At 58.0% G+C, this 21,287-nt stretch overlaps 1 protein-coding gene across 1 annotated transcript; it reads right to left on the reverse strand.

The window, feature by feature from the left end:
* Positions 1-17,689: 17,689 nt before the first annotated feature.
* Positions 17,690-20,890, reverse strand: RAB7B (RAB7B, member RAS oncogene family; the record flags this gene model as incomplete). Its single annotated transcript, XM_082330368.1, has 6 exons — positions 17,690-17,770; positions 18,263-18,388; positions 18,790-19,005; positions 19,297-19,423; positions 19,574-19,635; positions 20,717-20,890. The coding sequence occupies 6 exons, from the start codon at positions 20,888-20,890 to the stop codon at positions 17,690-17,692; spliced, it is 786 nt and encodes a 261-aa protein (XP_082186494.1).
* Positions 20,891-21,287: the final 397 nt, after the last annotated feature.

Here is a 21,287-nt window from a genome sequence, read left to right on the forward strand (position 1 = left end):
GGGCCAGCTAGGTGAAAGAGGAGACATTCCCCTCTTCCCGCATCACCCGGTGCTTAATCCAGTGCCCTCTGCAGGCGTGCGCACACTGCCATCCCTGCTGCTCCTTTTCAGCTAGAGATACCCTTCCAAGAGCAATTACAAGCTTTACCTTTTGGAGGACTGGTGCAGGCTGAGACTACGCAGTGTCCTAGGCTCTTTCCCAGTCTCTACGCTCATAGCAGCAGCCCATCTGATAAACGGTCAGTCCCTGGTTTTCCCACGTCAGTCTGCGCAAGTCTTGTCCCTGCCGTATAGCCTTGCTCCAGATCCTGCTGCTGAGCAGGTTCCCAGCGTGCCCAGCCTTTCTCCGGGTCCCAGCCCCACAGCTCTGCTCTAGATTTCCAGTTCTCCCTCGTGAATATTTTGCAGCCCAGGTCCAGGCCCAGCGACGGGCTTCTAAGGGGTGATAAACCCAGCCGAGTTTCTGGTGCAAGAAGTCTCCCTCAGCTTTATTTCTCGGCCCCATCACTTGCCGAGCAGCGTGCCTGCCATCAGACAGACTGAATCAGCCAATTCTATCACAGCTCTTTAATGTATTTCTCCCGCTGAGCGAAAGTGCTGGCAATCAGGAAAAATAATAAACAAGGCAAGTATAGAGGTAAAAATATCCCCGTGATTAAATTCCATCTTAAACAAACAGGCTAATGATGTCAGCATCTCGGACAGAGTCAAGTTCTTGACTGGGCTTATCACTGGCCTTGCCCTAGATCAAACAGCAGGTTAAACCTCTGAGATTTCGGAATTATAGAGAACGAGCTGTGTGACTGCTCCTTGAACAAAAGGCAAACCCAGCTGTCCTGGTGTTGATGGGATAAGACCACAGCAAGCTGCAGAGCTGGTTTAAATCCTGCAGCTGGGGCAGGACACTGAAGCAGTGCAATGCGTGTGGAAAGAAAAGCACAGTCCCAGTAAATTGCTGCGTGGCTGGGACCAGGTTTTTTAAGAGCTCTGTTCCAGTATGGGCATGGAAATAAAGGAGGAGGTCTGGGGGGAAGAGCTCCGAGTGCGGAGCCCCCGTTACAACCGTTTCAGGAAGCCCATTCCTCCAACGTGTTGGCTAGAGTGGATATTGCTGAGAAATGTGAAGTTTCGCCTCACTGATAAGTCTACGGAGCCTGGGGTTTTGGAGAAATTGTGACACACTGAGTACATAACTGTGACGTGATACTTGGAGCAAGTGACAAATGAAGGCAGAACTGCTTCACTCCAAGAATATGATGTGGGTGAAAGATGTTGTCCCCGTAGGTCACTAGCTAAGAGTCTCACCAGTTCACACCTGGCTGATCCCTGCCCTGCCAGTCTCAAACCAGCCTGTGCACGCCAAGTACAGACCTTTTTTCCCAGTGTTCATCTTGCAAATGCATTTACTAAACCCTTATCTTCTGTCCCTGTGCTGGCGATAGCTGTGTTTGGGAAGAGGAAAGTCACATTGAGGTTTCTGGCCAGTCTTGATAGGAGCCATTGGCATAAAGCCACTTCCCTGTGCTGGCGTAGGCACAGAAAAGGGACTCCAGTCCAAGGAGCGAGTCAAAATTTAGTGGGAAAGCAATCTGATTACCGCCTTATGCGGTGCGTGTAAGGGCCTTATAAGGGCCCAAACTGATGCCAGTGCAAGAGCTGGACATTCAGGGAATGCCGCTGCTATGTTTTCGGGAGAAAAAAAATCAGTGCTCTGGAAATAATGTTCCCTCCTTTGTCTGCCCCCTCTCCACCCCCCCTTCTCCTTGCACAAGGCGATGCACACGCAGATCTCCTTGCTGATTGCTTCTCAGCTGATGGAGTTCAGAGGTCTGGTGTCTTCCAAATCCTGGGTGAATCTTCATTAAAAACATCTCTCTCCCAGCTCCATTGCCCAAGAAAGAGTTATAAAAAGCATCTCTCCCCTACCCCAGGAGACAAGGTCTGCCTGGAGAAGGCAAGCACAGGTGCAAGGGTATGGTTGCGACACCAGGACAAGGTCTTGACTCCTGTTCCCCTGAATCAGTGCCTTCAGCACCGCGTCTGCTGCAACTCCAGCTCCGGCTGCAGGTGCCATGGGAGCCCTGGGGCAACGTGGTGAAAGAGCCCAAGTCTTGCAAGGTCAGGCGAGGAAGCTGTCACCTCCTCCCCTGAAGCCTGCGCTGTGCTTCCTCGCCGAGGCACGGCACGGGGAAGGACAGGGCAGCTGCTGTGCCGGGCTCTGCGGTGCCAGATGCTGCAGCGCCGGGTGCTGCGGTGCCGGGTGCTCCCCCCGGACTGAACTCTGCCTCACCCTCCTGCCGCACACCCGCTTCCCTCTCCCTTTCACACCTCTGGTGTCGAGCTGGGCTCGCAAAGCACACAGGCAGGAGGAAAAGGAGGTTTCTGCTGTCAGTCAGTTCAGGTATTTCAAAAGGATGTTGTATAATTCACGTCTGCTGTCGGGCGCCGATCAGCCCAGCAGATCCGCCCCCGCACTCCCGGCTCGTTCACTCTCTTCCACCTCCTGGCATCAGGGGCAGGCCAGGACCGAGCCCCGCTGATGGGCCACGCTGGCCACACTGGCAGCTCGTCACCAGGGCACCACCAGCACGTTCATTCAAGTTAGCGTCTTCAGCTGGCCCGTTTGACTGGGCACACCTTTTTGCTCCCAGTTAAAATTGCTTTGATCCAATTTAGTTTTGTTTTACCTTTGGCTCTGAATTGCCATAGGGTTCATCAACAAATGAACTGATTCGGGAAGAAAGCACCTTGCAGTGGTGAAGCCATTTCTATAGTCCCACATTTCTGGCACAAGTATATTGGTAAAAACATCTTTCCTAGAAATCTGGGGAAGGGGAAGAGGCAGAAGCAGGGAAGTGGTGCTTGTGTTTCAGGGGCTGAGCAGCCGGCTGCACGCACAGCACCACGCGCCGAATACGCACAACGTTTGGCCATGAGGTTTATCTTTTTCTTAACCTCTGCCCTTTGGAAATAGAAGAGGCTGATGCTAGGAGAGCACATAGATCATTTCTGAAAAACATCCTACCACAAAAACAGCTTTTAGCCTCAGAAAAGGCAAAATGCCAGAGTCCATAAAGTTCAGTAAAAACTTAGCTGTTTCAATCAGTTTTCCACGAGCAGCATGCAGGACCCATCGTGATGGCTGGTGGAATAAAAGCCAGAGAGGGAGAGGGCGAAGGAGGGAGGAGGTGCCGGAGGTGCTGACTGGCCCTGCCTGACGGTGTCGGGGCCCGGAGGGAGCCGTACGCCGCGGGTGCAGGGGCAGGGAGGAGACATCTCCGCTTCCCTCCAGCTCCCGCCTTCCCATCCCGTTGCACCACGCCGCAGCCTCGGCTTTAACGTCCCCCTCGGGAGCAGCCATCCCCTTCCTCCGCTCCTGCACTTCTGCCATGGAGCAGCCAGGCATTAAATCAATGTTTTCTTTTAGTTTAGATTAAATATTTGGAGTGTTAAATAGGTGATTTCCATAAGGCAGATGGCCCTTTTCTTGTTTTAAGCGACCCAGCCCAGCGCAGGCACCGGGCAGGAGCACTGCACTGTGCTCTTGTTCTGCCGTCGCTGGGCCGGTGCCAATGTTTGATGTACCACTTCACATGAGTTTCTAACCAAACTAGCTCTGCACTTGGTAACCAGAATAATAAGATCTGCAGACATCTGCCAGCTTCTGAAGGTGAAGCCAAAGTGTTTGGCTCAAAGGGTGTTTATTAAGTAAAATGCTTATATTTGGCAGCTCGGCTTCTGCTCTTTTTAATGCTGTTGTAAATGCAGGAAATGCTGTGGGCATGGGGGATCTGCTCTGCGCTGACACCGGGGTAAACGAGCCCAGATTTGGCCTGCTCTTTCTGTGATTTGTTTGATTAACCCACTTGTTCTCAACCCCACCCTCACTCTCCATTGCTTTTGCAGTTGCATCCACGCCGTACCTCGCCGAGGGAGGGCTGGGCTGGGGTGAGGCAGTGGGCGCATGGCCTGGGGTGCTGCGGTCCGGGATGCAGCTATGGCCCCATCGTAGCCCTCCGAAAGCCACCAGCTTCCCTGCCCTGCAGTCCCCGGGAGGTGTCACCTTGCTGAGTGTAGCCCGGCGGTGCGGGGATCAGGTTGCCAGCTCCTTGGCAGGCAGAGAGCAGTGCCGGACCTTAACGGCATCTGAGTCTGTCCCCTGGAAAGCGGTGTGTCCATCCTCCCCATCCCCTTGCTGCTCCCTTGGCACACAGAGCCACGGGGTGGGAGGAGGGAAGGTTGGAAAGTACTTAAAAGAAGGAGAAGTGAAACTTTGGCATCCCTCGCTGCCATCAGTCTCTGCTCTCCACATGCCTCCGACACAGACCTTGCCCTCCGCCTTTGAAGAGCAGGTAGGCGATGCAAATCCCAAGGAATTAAAAAGTTTGCAGACTGCAGCATTTTTGCACTGCCTGCGACCACTTATCCGGGATGCCTGCTGAGAGCTCGCGCCTGCACACCCTCCCTGCCCCTGCGGATTCGCTCTTGGAGAAGGAAAAACACCTCTGGGGTCACCCAGTCCATCCTCCCCCAGAGGCAGAGGATGGGAGAGCATTTCTGCACTGGAAATCTCTGACCAGGGGCAGAAATACTGTGTGGCCAGCAACAAATGTCACTTCAAGGACTTGCCATCAAAGGAAAGTAGGACAGATCCCTAGCTTAAGTTTTCAGCTTGCTTACAAATAAGGTGTGGGCAAATTTTATCAGGGCAGAGCAGAAAGCATCCTAGCTGCATGAACAGCAGTTTACCGCAATGGAGCAGGCTTATGAGGATATTTTCTCTTGCTATATATGAGGGAGCCTGCCCAAACCGGACCTAAACATCCCATGAAATGGCACTGGGAGGAGCCGGAGACCCTGCAGTCCAAAGACCCCTTGCCTAGGTTAGATTCCTGTACACAGCTGAAGCTCCTCAACCATTGCCTGCCGGCACTGGGCTCCGCATCCTTTCTCGCTGTGCCTGGATGTGCAAAGCCTAATTTGGGCTGCAACATCCTCGGGGCAGGGACCACTTTACATAGTGCCATGCGCAGAAAGTTCTGATCATAACAAGGATCCAGAAACAGAGGGTCTTTCATCAGTATTGCCTCTCCTATACCAGGCAAATCCCCCTACAGATCTCAGCAGGAGCCAGCCAGGATAAGATGGCAGGATTTATTCTAGCAATAATTAATTCACATATTTGGCTCTTCCAGCCTCTCTTCATAAATCAAGCTCTTGGATCGTTGGTGTTGCTAATTCCTGAGTAAATCTGCTGCTGTAAATCCCCTTTGCAAAAGGAGGGAGAAAAAGAGAAGGGGGGGGGGAAAGAAGTACCAGTTCTCCAAATACTGAAACTCACACCCAGTGGCTGTGCAACCGGAGTGTAAATCCCCCACGCCCACCCAGACAAAGAGCACGATTGTTGGAGCTGGGTTACCTGCGCCTCGCCGGGCGGAGAAAGGGCCGATTCTGCGAGGGGAGCTGCAGATGTGGCAAGAAAGCCCAGGCAGAGTGGTGCTCCCAAGGAGGTGTGCAGAGGTCTGTGCTTAAATAAGCCAGTGAGTCATTTATAAATCACCTCAGTCAAGGGGACCGAGGGCTGTGCTCGGCGCCTGATTGGCTTGTAGGAGGTAATTGCAAGCAAGTACACCCAGGCTAAGCCCAGGAGATAGCCAGGGGAGATAAGGAGAGATCTGAAGAGGGACAAGGGCTTTTTTGGATGTCCCCCCTCACCCCACCCCTTCCCGCTCAGGCTTGGGCCGTTTGATCACCTTTGCAGGTCCCTCCGTGCTCCGGGCTCTCGGTGACAATAGCTCATATTCACCGTCACCCCGGGCCCCCTCCCTCGCCTGCGTCGGACTCGGGGCGGGAGAAGATGCTTTTGTTGGCCTGGGCGAGCCTCCTGGCGCAGTGGGTAGCGTCTCCCCGGCCTTTGTCCTCTGGCCGACTCTCCGCCTCGGGAAGGGACAATGGCGCGCTTTGTGCCAGCGCCGGACCCCGCCGCTCGGGCTTTGAAGATGGGATTGGCAGGGGAAAGCAGTTTCTTTCTTATTTCCAGGTTCAAAGGGATGAGAGGAACGGGAAGGAGAGGCGAAGCCCCCGCTGCCTGCCCAGGAGAGAGGGCGCGGGCTCCGTTCCCCTGCATGGGGAAGAGGTCGAAGCCCTCAGCGGCACAGGGATGTGCCGGTGCGGATCAGGCTGGGCTGTCTGTCATCAGCCTTGCAAGCACGGTCCCCAGGCAGGAGCCACGCCTGCGCCACGTGCTCGTCCGGAGGAGAGTTTGACAAGTTTGGCGGCCGGTCACAAGCGGTGTTCCCCAGGGCTCAGTGTTGGGGCCAGTCCTGTTCAATATCTTCATTGATGATCTGGATGAGGGGATCGAGGGCACCCTCAGTAAGTTTGCAGATGACACCACGTTGGGCAGGAGTGTCGATCTGCTGGAGGGCAGGAAGGCCCTGCAGAGGGACCTGGCCAGGCTGGATCAATGGGCTGGGACCAACTGTATGAGGTTCAACAAGGCTCAGTGCCGGGTCCTGCACTTGGGTCACAACAACCCCATGCAACGCTACAGGCTGGGGAGGAGCGGCTGGGAGCTGCCCAGCGGGAAAGGGCCTGGGGGTGGTGGTTGCCACCCGCCTGAACATGAGCCAGCAGTGTGCCCAGGTGGCCAAGAGGGCCAATGGCATCCTGGCTTGTATCAGGAACGGTGTGGCCAGCAGGAGCAGGGAGGTGATGGTGCCCCTGTGCTGGGCACTGGTGAGGCCGCCCCTCGAATGCTGTGCTCAGCGCTGGGCCCCGCACCCCAAGGCGGCCATGGAGGGGCTGGAGCGTGGCCAGAGCAGGGCAGCGAGGCTGGGGCAGGGGCTGGAGCACAAGGCTGGGGAGGAGCGGCTGGGGGAGCTGGGGGGGCTCAGCCTGGAGAAGAGGAGGCTGAGGGGAGCCCTCATCGCTCTCTGCAACGGCCTGAAAGGAGGCTGGAGCCGGGGGGGTCGGTCTCTGCTCCCCAGGAACAAGCGATGGGACGAGAGGGAACGGCCTCAAGCTGCGCCAGGGCAGGGTTGGGTTGGGTATGGGGAAAAACTTCTTCCCCCAAAGGGCTGTCAGGGCCTGGCCCAGGCTGCCCAGGGCAGGGGCTGAGTCCCCATCCCTGGGGGTATTTAAAAGCGGGGGAGACGTGGTGCTCAAGAACATGGGTTAGTGGTGGGCTTGGCAGTGCTGGGTTAACAGTTGGACTCGATGATCTTAAGGGTCTTTTCCAACCTTAACGATTCGATGATTCTGTGATTCTAAGTTCTTCCAGCGCCCCTGGCAGTGGACAGGGATGGATCGGGGAGGCTCTGGGATGGGCTGTCCAGGAGCTGCAGACTTGGGGGTCACCCCCCAAAGGTATCAGTCAACCTCCTGGCCTGAGAATTTGCCAGTGTCTTCAGAAATGCAGCTTTTTGAGCTGAAAAAGGCAGTGGTGTGACATGCGTGTTGGCAGGGAGCTCAGACTAGGGGAAAGGGCTCGTCCCCTCCTGCCACCACATCCCCGACCCACGCTGGCACCTCTGTGCTGAGCTGTGTCCGGGCTCGTGATCTCATCTCCTCCCAGAGGGATTTGAGAGTGCAGGAGCCAGGTACCAGCAGATGATGAGCTGGATAGGGACATCAGCAGGGGACATCACCGAAGGAATAGGCCACTAGAAGGAAGCTGTAGGGGGTTATTTGCTGTGGAAGAAATTGATCTTTCATGTTCCTGTTGTCCCCAAGGGCAGCTCGGCACGAGCTGTTTATAGGGGACGGCTCTGCTGCCCTCCCTGCTCCAGGTGTGAGCCCAAAGTGCAGACGCAGGGCGGGTGGGATGTGCTGCTACCTCTGAGCATAAGTTGGCCTCCATGTGGGAAAAATGATGGGAAAAGGGAGAGGGGAGAGAGAAGGCAGGGCACCGAGAGAGCGGGGAGAAGGAGGGAGACATGGCTGGGGTGGGAGGAAGGGAGAAGGCAATGATGAGGCCTTTGCTCGCTCCCAGAGGCTGTGAGAGTAAAAATCTCTGGTACCTTGTGCATGCATCAACATTTACGGCCAAGAAACCTCACCTTATAGGAATGAATTGTTGTGTCCGGAGCATGCCAAAGGAACACTCTGCCAGAGGGTGCCAGAGGAAAGGGGGGCTGATTCATTGCCAGACAGAGGTAATAATTGCCAAGCAATTACCCTGTAAATATCATTAATAACCCATATCAAGTGTTTTATTTAGAGGGCAGCCTGATATGCACGGAGCCCTTTGAAACGGAAACCTGTGACATGGCAGGAGGACCAGTCCACAAGTGCGGGCAGTGGTCCCTGCCGCGGGGCAATGCCGGGAGCCCCGGCACCAGCACCCAAAGGTCCCAGCCGCAGGGGCCCTGCTCGCAAGGCACCACAGAAAGAGAGGAGACAGCATCTCTGCTGCAGAGGCCATGCTGGTATTGCTAAACTGCCTGGACAAGCAGCTACTGCTAAAAGGGACTTTTTTTGCCATCACTGAACTGGCACTTTTCCTAGCAGAGCTCCACCAATGAAAGATTTTTTTCCCCTTGTTTTCCTAAACTGACACCCCAGTGTGGGCAGAGCTGTGGAGCTGGAGGAGTGGCCATGGGCATGACGGATAAATGACCTGTTTGAGATCAGTATCTGAGCTTAGAATGGGACCACAGAGTCCTGAATTTAAGCTTCCACTCTAATCACAGCCATGTGCCTTTGAAAAAGAGGAGCTGCCAAGCAGAGAGGCTGTGCAGCCAGTCTGTGCCTCCAGAGGGGACAGGTCTCGCCTCATGGACCAGCCCAGCTCTGAGCTTTGGGAGCAACGTCAGCTCCATTTCAATCGAGCTGGTATGAAAAGTGAAATCCCAAAGCTGGCTCACTGCATGAGTGAAGCAGGAACGGCTCCAGGCAAGGAGGCTGCTGGTGCTCCTCGTCTTCCGAGCTCTCTGCTCTTTGCATCAGGCCCTGGGCAGGCACGTTGTGTAGGACCCAGCAAGGTCAGCAGTGGGGATGCCAGGTCCAAGGGAACGTCACTGATCCCTGGCAGACAGTAAAATGCAGTTATACTGGGATGCAAAACCAAACCGGCCAAAGGGACCCAGTGCTGCAGTTGCTTGGGGCTTGGGCTGGGACATTGGCAGGGCAGAAGTCCAACTGGTTGGGTTTCTTGTCCACCCAGAATGGGCAAAACCTGAGGAAGTTCTCAATCTTGTGCAAGGTAATGTGCCCACAGGGGATGACTTACACGAGACCTTCAGGCTTGCTCTGTCCCCTTCAAATCCAGATGTCCCTCCCGCACAGACAGACTTGCCACCGGTTCCCGCTGCGTGGGGACATGCGAGCTCACGGGGAGGGCTGGCAGCTCCCCATTGCAAGAGGTGCTATTCCAAAGTCCCGGTGGGTGTGATCAGGAAACTACAAGGTCTTGCCCTATGGAGAAACCAGCCCAGTACAGCCACCGATGGTCCTTTGGCATTTCTTGCAATGGGAGGTGCAGTCCTGGTCAAATTCCACTTTCAGTAACTATAAATATAACTCCAATTCTGCCTCTTTCTGCTTCGGCCAGACTCACTGTGTGTGGCCCAAGCCACTCTGCTGGGATGTGTCTACCAAGGGACCGGCCAGGACGATGTGCAGGGCATGGACGAGTGTCTGGGGAGCGCTGGGGCTGCCTGGAAAGCCGGGAGGCACTGGGAGATGGAAAGGCACCACAGGGGCTCCCCTGAGTCAAACATGGAGTCCTGGGTGCATGGACTGCTGAGCTGTTTATCTTCTGGTCTGATAACAGCATACCAAGTGCTGGAGCATGTGGATTTATTTGTAGATGATTAATATTAGCAGATATATTGCACTTAATGAGGGTAATAGTTCAGCGAGAAAGCTTCCTTGGACCCCTGGGGTTAGAGTCGGCGGGGAAAGGCAGCGTGTTCCCCGCGGCGGAGGGGGCTGGTTCCTGGGAGCTCTGCTGGTGGTGGGACCTGCAGGCAGCCTCCCTCCCACCCTGGGACCTGCGGCCGGAGCTGCTTCTTGCTTTTGGACAGTTATGCCAAGGAAACGGGGCTCGTGCGGCCACAGGCGTGGGTAGGAGGCAGGGTCTGGGATGGAGAATCTGCAGGTGGAGCAGGGCAGCCTTTGTGGAGAGAAACTGGTGCTTGCAGGTGGATCCGGGAGGTCCTGAAGGGCTGGTGCTCCACATGGCTGATGTGTTGCTTGGGCTGTGACACCTGCGCAGGGGACATCTGAAGTTAGGTGGAGTGTCCTGCTTCCCTGTCTGTCTCTGTCTGTTCAGGAGCTTTCGAAACCAGTATTGTAGCTCAGCCAGACAGGGACGCAGAGATTTGGGCTGCCAAATTCCTACAGGAATGAGATGGCTGTTCCTGGAGCAGAGCATTGGTCATGCCCAGTGCTGTAGGATGCCCTGGCCTGCCGGCTGCGAGCAGAGGCCAGGCAAGGCTTGGTACCCGCCAGGTAGCCGCAGCGTAGCAAGCAGTGTCACCCACAGGGGCCGTGTGTCACCGCACAGAGCCTGGCTGGAGCAGTGAGATTCCCAGGGCTGGTTATCATCGTTTCCTTCTCGCCCAGGAATGCAGCTCCTGGGCCTGGGCCGGACGCCATGCTCTCGCTGGCAGACGTGGCTGAGCCGCCGGCTCCGCGGTGCCAGGTGATGGAGACACAGGTCTCACTTGAAAGGGAACCGCCAACTTTTAACGCTTCCCAGGCTTCCCCCTTTGCTGCAGGGACACGCGGTTGGTCTCACCAGCTGGCACAGGGGTCAACGGCTTTATCCGGGGAGGAATGAGGAACACAATGTCCTAGAAGGAGACAACAGGATTATTTACAGCACCAAAATAAAGGGTGGAATGCAGAAAGGCATCAGGAGGTTCAAAGCTGCCCCTATGGCTCAGCACCACGTGGACATTTCATGCAGTTTATTTCATGCTGTGAATTTGGAGCGGGGGAGAGGCACTACATCTTTCTGGTTATCTGCCGGAGGGAATTGCCGTGTCTTATCTGCTCACGGCCTTTACAACCTGCCTTAGCCCTGCAGGAACACCTCCAAAGGCAAGGGAAGGGGTAGCCTCCTGATGAGACCGTGTCCCCTGCACGTGTCTATCGAATAAGCCCTATCACATCAGTGCTGTCCCTTGTCTTCAGAGGGAGACCTCACGGGAGAGCCCTGGGCCACAACAACAGGGCTGGCACGGGTACAGCGTGCAAGTGCATCCCCAAATTGAAGGCTTTGCAGCATAAGACATCCCGGCTCAGGGAGCAGAGCACATTTTGTTGGTTAGAGTCAATGCCACCAACTCTGATCTCCCTCTGGAGCAGAGCAAGGGCCTCCAGAGCCACCATCACCCCCGAGAAGACGCTGCCCAGCACAGGGGCAGCCCCCGGGGAGCATCGTGGAGCAGGCGTGGGCTGTGTGTGGCAGACGCTGGGCTGTTTGTCCTCGGCAAAGTGCTGAGGCTGGACGGCGCTCTCCTGACAGCCCTCTTCCCAGCTCTGCCTCCGGTGACCTTGAGCAAGGGCTGTTATCTTATTTGTAAAATAGGTGCAAGATAGCTGCCTTCTCCAGGGGAACACACAAGTGCTCAGCAAGGTCTGCCCAAGGCCCAGGAACACGAGCAGCGCTCGGCAGCGGGGTGAGCTGCTCCCAGGGGCTGGGTGGGGAGCAGCCCCGGCCCACACCTTCAGTCAAAAATGCATGGTGTTGGAGCAGCTCGGTGCCGGGGGGCCGGCATCGCCCCCAGCCCGCGGGCTGCAGTGCGAAGGATCCCGCTCGCCTGGAATCCGGGCTCGGGGCTGGTGCTGGGCTCTGCCTCCCCCCACCGCTCATTGCTTCCCCCCTCCAGGCTTTCTGCCCACTCTGTGAATTAGGAGAGTCAACCGAAATGAGGCTTTTTCGCACAATTGAATTCCATTAGAGGGAGGTTTTCCAATTTAAAAAAAAAAGAAAAGGAGAGAGGAATCTTTGCCCCCAAAAACGTGGGAAGGTGTGTGGAGGAGTTTGGGAGAAGCTCAGCAGCACGCAGCTTCTCCCTCCTTTCTGCCAGCATTTGTGCAAGGCGGTGCAAAGCCGGGGAAGCCGCGGGAGCAGGGAGGCGCGGGTGAAAAGCGAACGTGGTCCTGGCGGGGCAGGAGCCATTGAGCCATTGCGTTTGTACCTCGCTGCCTGCTATGTGGCCTTGGGCAACTCATTAAGGCCAAAATGCTCAAACCTCAGTGATGGGAGATAAGCCTCGAAATAAAATGTCTCATTGTTCAGGGCTCTGAGGTCAATATCTTCAGAAGTACTCAGGTGTTTAAAGTGAGGACGGCTGCGATGGAGGTCCTGTCGCCCCTGGTTAGAGAGATCAGGATCCGGCTTTTAGATGAAAGAGCCGGCAGCCTGCTTTGCCTTTTTCAAAAGTTTTAGTCAGGGTGTTGCCGTGCTGCGCTGATGGCCTGGCGCCGGTGGCACAAGGCCAGGAGCCAGCTCGTGCTGCCAGTCTGCCTCGAAAGAGTTGGCGGGCAGCGGGCATTTAAAGCTTCATAAATCATTTCAGGCCAGAGGGATGCAATGCCTGGGCGAAATCTGGCGGGAGCGCAGTTCCCTGCCCTGCACCGCACCCAGGGCTCGGAGGGAGGCTGCAGCCCTGGTCCACGCGTGCCCTGGCTCCCGGTCTGGTCTGGCCACATCCCCGGGGATGCCGGTGGGCTCATGCAGGCTGCACTTTGCAAGACCCAATAGTGCTCAGCCAGGATGGCAAGAAGTATGCCTGCACTTTCCCTGCAGTCAGTGCAAGGGAAAGGTTGCAAGTCACCATGGTTCACATCTGTCCATGTTCTGGCGAGCCGGTGGCTGGCTTCGGGCTGGCCCTTTGCACAGGGAGCAGTCCCACCCCAGTGAAACCAGTCCTTCCCGGATTTCTCTGAGTTGCTTTTGCTGCTGTTACTCCTGCCCATGCCCTGCCCGTGGGTCTGGCCCGCGCACAGGGCCCTCTCCACAGCACTCGGCATTTCTGGAGGGCTTTGCAAGATGCACATTGACTGCGGCGAGGGGTGGAAAACCCTCCAAGGAGAACGCTGCCCTGGTTAGTGCCCCACAGGACCACGGTGCAGTCCCGTGCCCAGCTGGCCAGAGCAAACCTGCCCATCCCAGCAGATGGTTGGCAGCAGATTGCACTTTGCTGCTGTCCCGCACACGGCTGGAGGGACGCCTGAGGCTGAGGCTCGCTGCTGACTTCAGCATGTACCTTAGCTGACTGGGGGACTGGCCACAGCCCCTAATCCTCTCTACGTGCCGGCTTGCAGACCTGCCGCGTTCCCCGGCCCCACCGCTCGCAGCCCCTGGGGCTGGGCAGAGCCCCACGGCCCCACACGACCCCGCACGTGGACACTTGCCGCAGCTGGGAAGCAGTAACAAAAGCTCCCGTGTGATGGGTTTCAAGGAGAAGCATCAATATTGGCCATGAATAGGTGGACAGAGAAGCAGAGGGCGAGGGGACGGTGTCCGCTCCCGCCTGACTGTGCTTCAAGCAGGGGCTGATTGCAGTTGCGGGGGGGACAGTGACAGAAATCCCATTAGTGTCACCCGCAACTGGCTCGCTGCTGGTCGGTTGAGGTGGAATAATGGGGCAGTGATCGAGGAAACAAAGAATAGTTATTCAAATAATTAATAGCATCAGCAGTGCTTGTGTAGAGCAGCACAAGAGGTGCCAGCGCGCCGCGGGATGCTCCGGCGTTGCTCCGTGCCCGGCCGCGTGCCGCACCACGAGGCCAAACCCTGCGTTAATGAGCGAGCAGTGCCCGGCACGGGGCTGGTGCCGCCGCACGCGAGAGGGACCAGGCACGTCCCAGCACAGCACATGCAGCCTGCAAAAACTTGCGCCGACAGGCTCTAGATGTGGTTGCATATCTGCTGCCCGGTGGCACTAGAGGGCAGAGGTAAAGCTTTGCTTGATGCCATGATTTTATTTTTCGTGCTTGAAGCTCTTGAAAGGTTACCTGTAGCTTTGAGCTCTGGGGTTTATCATGTTTGCTTTTAGGACTAACATCTTGAAGTGGCTGAAACCGCTGCGTTACTCTCAATCCCAGCTCCAGGTTAATGGGGCTCCTTTGGAACAGGAAAACTCAATTTTTTGAAATCTGCTTTGCAGATTTTATGCTACTTTATTTTAACTATCACAAGTTGAGTAAGAGAATTTAATTCCACCCAGCGCCAGGTGCCGCAGGCTGGGCTGGATGGACGCTGCTCCCTGTCCCTGGGCTGCTGGGACGTGTTTGCAGGCAGGGAGCTGCAGAGGAGCCGCTATCTGGTGGCCCTGCAAAGGTGCAGTTTGCAATGCAAATCCACAGGCTCTAACCAGACTCCCACACCTGGAACCAGTCAGAACTCAACCAGTCTGGTTACACGAGATAAAATGGAGCGCACGCTGTATTTTTAGAGCACGTGGGGTGGCGGAGGGTGGAAGAGCTGTTAGGAGTAATTAAACCTCAGAAGCACTGAAGCAAACTGCAGCTGGGAGTCAAGGATTTAGGGTGAGTGTCAGGCACTAATTCTGCAAATACCGAGGGCAGCACTCTCCTCTGTACCTGCCGACAGGGTAGGGATGGTTTCTGTTCGGTGATCAGCATCCTCAGGCTGGGGTTTTACCGATTTTTGTGTGTAGCTTTGATCAGTGAATGAACACCTGTAAAGGCAGAGGTGCAGCCTGGCTGTGCTGGCCAAGCTGAGTGAAGCGCAGAGCCCAGCATCGCGGCTGGAAAGTATCTTTGACTTATTAAATACCACAGTGTGGGCTAGGGCAGCCGGAGGGTGAGAGCTCAGGTTGATTTGGTTTCTTGACTATCGCCACGGGCCAGGCCCTCCGCCGGGGTGAGCTGGTACCACTGGCTGCACAGGAACTCACTGAGTCACACAAGGCAAATATTTTTCCCTTTGATTTTCACCCTGAGAAAATCTTGAGCTGACCTTGTTAATCCCACGCGTTACAAACCTCCTCCTGTCCTTTATCACGTTTCGGTCGCGGGATAATATTACCAGCTTAGCACCTCTGGCTGCTCCTGCCAGCATCCGTCCTGGCGCCGTGCCACCCCGTTCAGTCTCCCGGTCTTCCTGGAGGGAGGATTCCCGGGGCGATCCCGACTGTCCCAGAGCTGCCGAGCCAGCAGGACCACGCCAGTGCTCCTACCCGGGAGGGATGGAGGGAGAAGAAAAGCTGGATGGCTGCGGTCGGCTCCGGCATGGTGCTGCACATCTGCAAGGTGCGTTAGCCGCGTTCTCTATAGGGTGGTGATGCCATTAGAGATCCTGCCAGCTCCCAGGGTTGCGATCTCTTACGCAGTCTTGATTCCTGTGTCTGGAATGATGCTCAGTGGCCACACAAAGTGCTTGGGCCCTGCTATTCTCCATCCCCCTGTTGGAGCCCAGCATCTCAGAGCCTGAACAAGGGCTCTGGAGCGAGCTGTGCCTGCAGTCAAAGCTCTGACCCCAGCTCGACTGGGTGCTGCGACACGCTCCTGGCCGTGCCTCGCTGGGGCAGCCCAGTCTGCAGGCGGACCCTGAGCCAAACCTGCAGCTCCCGCCTGGCTCCGGCTCCTGCTGCTCGTGGGCACCCGTGGCAGCCCTGGGCATGCACCAGCCCCAGCCGAGGGAGCCCCCGCTCCGCTGAGTGCATTTGTTTGACCTGCTCAGCTCTCGGTTTCCAAATTGCTGCTTGCTGGAATAAAACAGATCAAGTTTGCATCCACCTCCAGCACTGAGAGCTGCTGCAGAAAGGGTGTAATTAGAAAGAATATCTCTGTTGACATGGATGGTGCTTAGTACCCGTCGTCCAAACAGACCTGGCCGAGCACGCTGGCTGATGCTCGGCCCGGGGCTGTGCCGGGAAGGGGGCTGCATCCCGCGGGCGATGCCGGGCACGAGGCGGGTGCCGGGCAGGCTGCGGAGCCTGGCCAGGGGCTGGGGCTGTGCCAGCTGGCACTGGGGAGGTGCCGTTGGCACTGGGGAGGTGCCGTTGTCCAGCTGCCTTGGGGATACAGGGGGAAAGGGCGTGCGGAGCTCGGGGAGGAAATAGTTAATGCCCCTCTGCTCCCAATATTGAGGGACAAATCCTCTCCCCGGCCTGGTGCCCAAATAAACAGGCTGAGTGTTGCGAAAGGAGGAGGGTGGAATATCTCTACATGCCTCTCTGGAGACTGGCAGGCTAATCACGGCCCTGCAGCCCCCCGCGCCGAGCCCCCACTCAGGTTTCGCCCTGCCCGCCTGCACCCGCTGGCCCCGTGCCCTGCCGCCGGCGCAGATGGGTGCCATCCCCAGCTTGCGTCACAGCTCGGTGGTCCTGGGTGGGGAACAGCCACGATGGGGTTGTTGCTCATGGAAAGGTCTGGGAGATGCCAGGGCAGAGCCCCCCGGCCCCGGGAAGCTCTGCGGGACCACTGGGGTCAGTGTGGATGGGTCTGGAGAAGGGTGCTGAGAGGGCAGGAGGTCCCGTGGAGACCTGCCCGGGCAGCCACGGGGCAGGGTGCCCGGCTGGGGGTCTCCCTGCGTCCGTCCAGCCCTACAGCTCTGCAGCGAGCAGGGTGCTGCAGCCCCAGGGATGCGACTCCCGAGGCTGCAGGGAAGGTGGCACAGGGTGGCCATGGCCACCTCTCTGGCCAGCATCCAGTGTCTGGATGCAGCTTCTCGAAGGTGCCCGAGCCAGAGCGGGATGGATGCAAGAAGGGGAGCGGTCGCTCGGCTCGGCTCCCAGCGGGCTCCCTCTGCCGACAGCCGCCCCGGCCAGGCCCCCACGCCACCACTGCACACCCACTTTGCACCATGTCCCAGACGCCTCCTCTCTCCTCTGACCCAAAATTTGCACTGGAAAAAAAATCCAGCCCCAAAATGCTTCCTCCTGCCCTGAGAAGCTGGCACAGGCTCCGAGCTGCCGGCTCTGGAGCATGGCCCGTGGGACAGCGCACGAGCCCGGAGCCCCCGCCCCATCCTCCTGCTGCCAGACCACAGGAGCATTTTGCGACACATATATATAAATAAAAGTGAAATATTTAATTTCCTTTTTTTAAAAAAAGAATCCCTGACAAAGTGCTTTACTGAGGGTCCTCACCAGTGAGGCGGGGGGTGGAAGGTGTTTGACAGGGGGTGTGCATGAGAGCAGGGGACACTGAGGCACGGAACGGTCACATCCACGGTGGCTGACCCCGGGAGGGGACCCGGCTGCTCTCAGACCTGTGCCATGGCCACCAGCCCCACTCCTCCCCCAGGACAGCCCGTGTGCACCGTGAGCACCGTGGGGCCACCAGTCCACGCACCGGGAAGGGTCACCCGTGGGGCCAAGGTCATGGTCTCTGGCAAGGCATCAAGAGCACTGCCTGGCTCCCTGGCACTGTCACCGCAGGGGGATCACCTGCTCGGGTGCCACATGGCAACGGATTCAGGGGGACGGGGCCACTGTGACGCAGTGGCAGTTTGGGAGGCTGCTGGTTTGGGAGAGCAGCTTCAGAGACGTGGGAAGCAGCAAGCCCCAGGAGAGGAGCCAGCTGGCCCTGGTGTGTTGAGCGGTGGCCATCCTGCGTCCTGGCTTGGCCACCCTCTGCGGCCGGGCTGGGGCGGGCAGAGGGCGCGGACGTCCCGCGCAGGGCTCCAGCCCTGGGCATCGTGGGGTGCTCGGCCGGGCCGTGCTGGCGCAGGACAGCCCGGGGCACGGCAGCGAGCCCGGGGTCAGCAGCAGCGCTTCTTGGGCTTGTCGTTGGGAGTGAGTTTGATGGAGTCAGTTAAATAACTCTCAAAAATCCCTTTATACTGGAAAAAACAGAGAAGAGAAAGGGTGAGTGCCATTAGTTCAGAGTCAGCCTGAATGGATCGAAGGATTGGGAAGCACAGGTTCACCCCGATTTGTGATTAAAGACAAAATCCAGGGAAAAGCTGCCCGGCTCAGCCGAGGAGCGGGGCCACCCCGCGTGCTTGGCGTGGGGACACGAATGTCCCCGTGGGGTGGCCGCTAGAGGACAGTGCTGGCACGCCGTGCCGTGCCGCCTGCCCCGTTCCTGTCACCATGGGCACAGAGAAGTAGCAATCCTTAGTCTTTTCTAACTTGTTTTAGATCTATTTTAAGAAAACAAACACTGATGTGTTTCTCTTCCTGGGCCTCTCCTACACGTTATAAATAGCAGATATTCTGCGTCAGAAGGTGGGCTGTGAGGGCCTGTCGGATCAGCGCCGGGGAGCAGCTGAGTCCGGCTCCCACCCGAATCCCTGCTGCGGGCAGAGGCCTGGTGCGGGAGCGATGCTCACCGTTGTTAACGCCTGCTTCGCCAGGGTCTCGAAAGCCTCGGCAACATTGATGTTGTTCTTGGCGCTGACTTCAAAATAAGGGATGTCTTTCTCCTTGCACCAGGCTGAGGCAGTCTCCTTGGGTACCTGCGGGAAGGGAGGATGGAGCCCCGGCACAGCCCTGTGCCGGGCTGCCCGTAGCTGCTGCAGCGTTGGCAGAGGGGACCCTCCTCGCCCATCCAGGCGCTGCTGGGTGGGGGCAGGATGCTGGCAGTGCAGGCAGCTCTCTGCGATGCTTAATTCCTGCTGCCTTCAGTGGGGACGATCTCTGCCACCATGGGCAGTGGAGGGATGCTGCTTATGCCCTCGGAGAGGCGTGGGGGAGGCGGCAGCACTGGCTGCCCAGCAGCTCCTCACCCGGGAGCCCTGGTTTTCACGTGAGCATCAGAAGAAGGCTGGTTCTGCAGGCGAAGGATCAGCGCTCATAAGGTGTTGGGGCACTAAGGCATCCCAATCCACGCACCCCGCTCGCTCTCCTCAACCCTTACCTGCCGATCGCAGATGTCTATTTTGTTCCCCAGCACGACCATGGGGAAACCTTGCTCCCTTGGAAGGACCTTCTCCAGGAAGTCATCTCTCCAGTTGTCCAGGGACTCAAAGGACTCCCTGTCCGTCACGTCAAAGGCCAGCATGCAGCCGTCCGAGCCTTTGTAAAAGGTTGACACCATGGACCGGAATCGCTCCTGTCCTCCCGTGTCCCAGATCTAGGGCAGAGAAGGGCACGGGTACAGACACACGACACAAGAGCCGTGAGCGTTTGCAGCCCTGTGCTCTGTTAAGCTCAGGGGACCAGCTTCAGGGAGTGCTGAGCCCCCAAAACTCACGGGGGATTTCAGCATAGTTCATGGATGCTCAGGGCTGCTGAAAATCAGGCCCTGCAAATCCAGTCCCGCACCTCATGACACCAGTAGGCATTTGGGGACAGCAGGACATGGTGGGACAGACGTGCCCACGGGACTGGGGCGGGCACCGCGGGCAGTCCCAGCCCCGCTCACCTGCAGTTTCAGGGGGGTGTTGTCCACCGCGAGGACTTTGGTCAGGATGCTGGCGCCCAGCGTGGTGCGGTAATCTTCGTAAAACGTTTTGTGCACGTACTGGTGCAGGAGGGAGGTTTTGCCCACGCTGGCGGGAGGGAAGGGACACGGGTGAGGATTTGCGCTGGAAAGCCGGGCTCAGGGGTTGGTCACAGCAAGGACGGGGGCTGCGCATCCACAGGCTCCTGGGCCAGTGGATACGTGGGGCTTCCCTCCCATCGCCGGTGCCGCTCCTTACCCTAGAGCTCCTATGATAATTATCTTCAGATCCACCTTCTTGCTGGCATCCATGGACGGGCCCTGTGGGACGAGAGGAGGTCACCCAGCTGCAGGGATGGGACTGGCTCCCAGAAAGCCCCACGGCGCTGGCGGAGGCGTGGGAGCAGCCGCTGCTCCCCATGGCCTCTCCCTGCTCCCACCCCGGCCATCCTGGGGCCCCTGACATCACCGTGTCCGCACCGTGCTGCCAGCACCGTGTCCATGCTGTGCCAGCACCCTGCTGCGCTCGCGTCCCGGTGGGGGGCAGAAACCCCTGTGCCGAGCCCAGCCCACGTCACCGCCTGGCACTGGGTCCTGAGGTGCCGGTGCACGTCCAGACACGCCACCGCGCCGCACCAAATCATCACCATTAAAAGCTGCTGTGAGCAACTTCTCTGCCTCTCCCTCTCCCTCTAAAGCGCAGTCCCTCCCCCAAACCTGGCATACACCAGGGGTCCTGGGGAAAATTACATTTATTAAAGAAGACCACGGCTGGCTGGACTTTCCTGGGTGCCACAAGCACAGCCCAGGGATGCCACCCAGCCCAGGATCACCCCGAAAAGCTCCCTGCAGTCTGCATCCCCAACATGTCCTGGTGTCCCCATGTGCTCTGTGCCTGGCCATCCCGAGGCAGGAGCCCCAAGCACCTCCGGCAAACCCCCTCCCCAGGCAGGGACAAGCAGCCTCCGGCGGTCTCCGCAGCCCCGTCCGTGTGGCAGCGTCAGGCACAGCCCCAGCCAAGGCGCAGATGGAAACACTTACTGACAGCCTCATCCCTGTATTTTTCCCTGATGCGCTGGCCAGCCCTGCGGCGTTCCCCCTTGGCACGTCGCCCCTGCCAGGGTGGCTCTTGGCCGTGGGGTCCAGGCTCTCCCGCACCCCCTCTGCCACCCCAGCCCTGCCGTGGGCAGCATCCTTGGCACAGGCAGAGCCTCGTGTCTCAGCATGCACAAACTTTCCAGTCCTTTTGCCAGTGCCGAACAGCTTTCTCGGAGGCCAGGCGGTTTTAAACTCAAAATGGAGTTTCCCAACCTTTTTGCCTGCTGGCTGCTGCTCCAGGGGTCCCCCGAGCAGCTGCAGTCTCGGCCGCAGCCCCGGAGGGACCGGAGGGCAGCGCACTCACCTGCCGGGGCATCCGTCTGCCGGGCGGCCAAGGCTCTCGGCTCCGTTCCAGCCAGCGTCCCGGGGAGGGAAGAGGCGAGAGAGGAGGATCCAGGAAAGGGCGGCCGTCCCCGGCGCTGATTCCCGCCTGCTCACCGCCCGGGGAAGGCGGCTGCGGGGCCCCACGCCGTGACATCAGCAGAGAGGGGCCGAGATCCTGCCGGAGCTGGCGGAGGAGCCGTGGGCGGGTGCTGGGGTGTCACAGCATTTCCCTCGGCCCCGAGGCTCTGCCGGGTGCTCCCTGGCTCAGAGTCTGGCAGGGGAAAGAGAACAAGGTCCCCTTATCCGCTGGGGTTTGGGATTGACTTTTGGCCTCTCCTCTTGCTCGGGATCACCCGGTACCTTTTACCCACCTCCCCAGGACCCCTTATCTGTGTTTCTGCCAAGGGATTATTTAGGGCTGAGAACAAAACCCCGGCAGGGCTATCGGTAGCATCCTTGGAGCCCACGGGAGCCACCCTGGACTTTGCTCAGGCAGCTCCAATAGCATGGGACGGGATAAGCGGCTTCGGGAGCTGGGGACAGCGGGGGAC

This window comes from Platalea leucorodia, assembly GCF_965183815.1.
Source record: "Platalea leucorodia genome assembly, chromosome: 19".
Lineage (NCBI taxonomy): Eukaryota > Metazoa > Chordata > Aves > Pelecaniformes > Threskiornithidae > Platalea > Platalea leucorodia.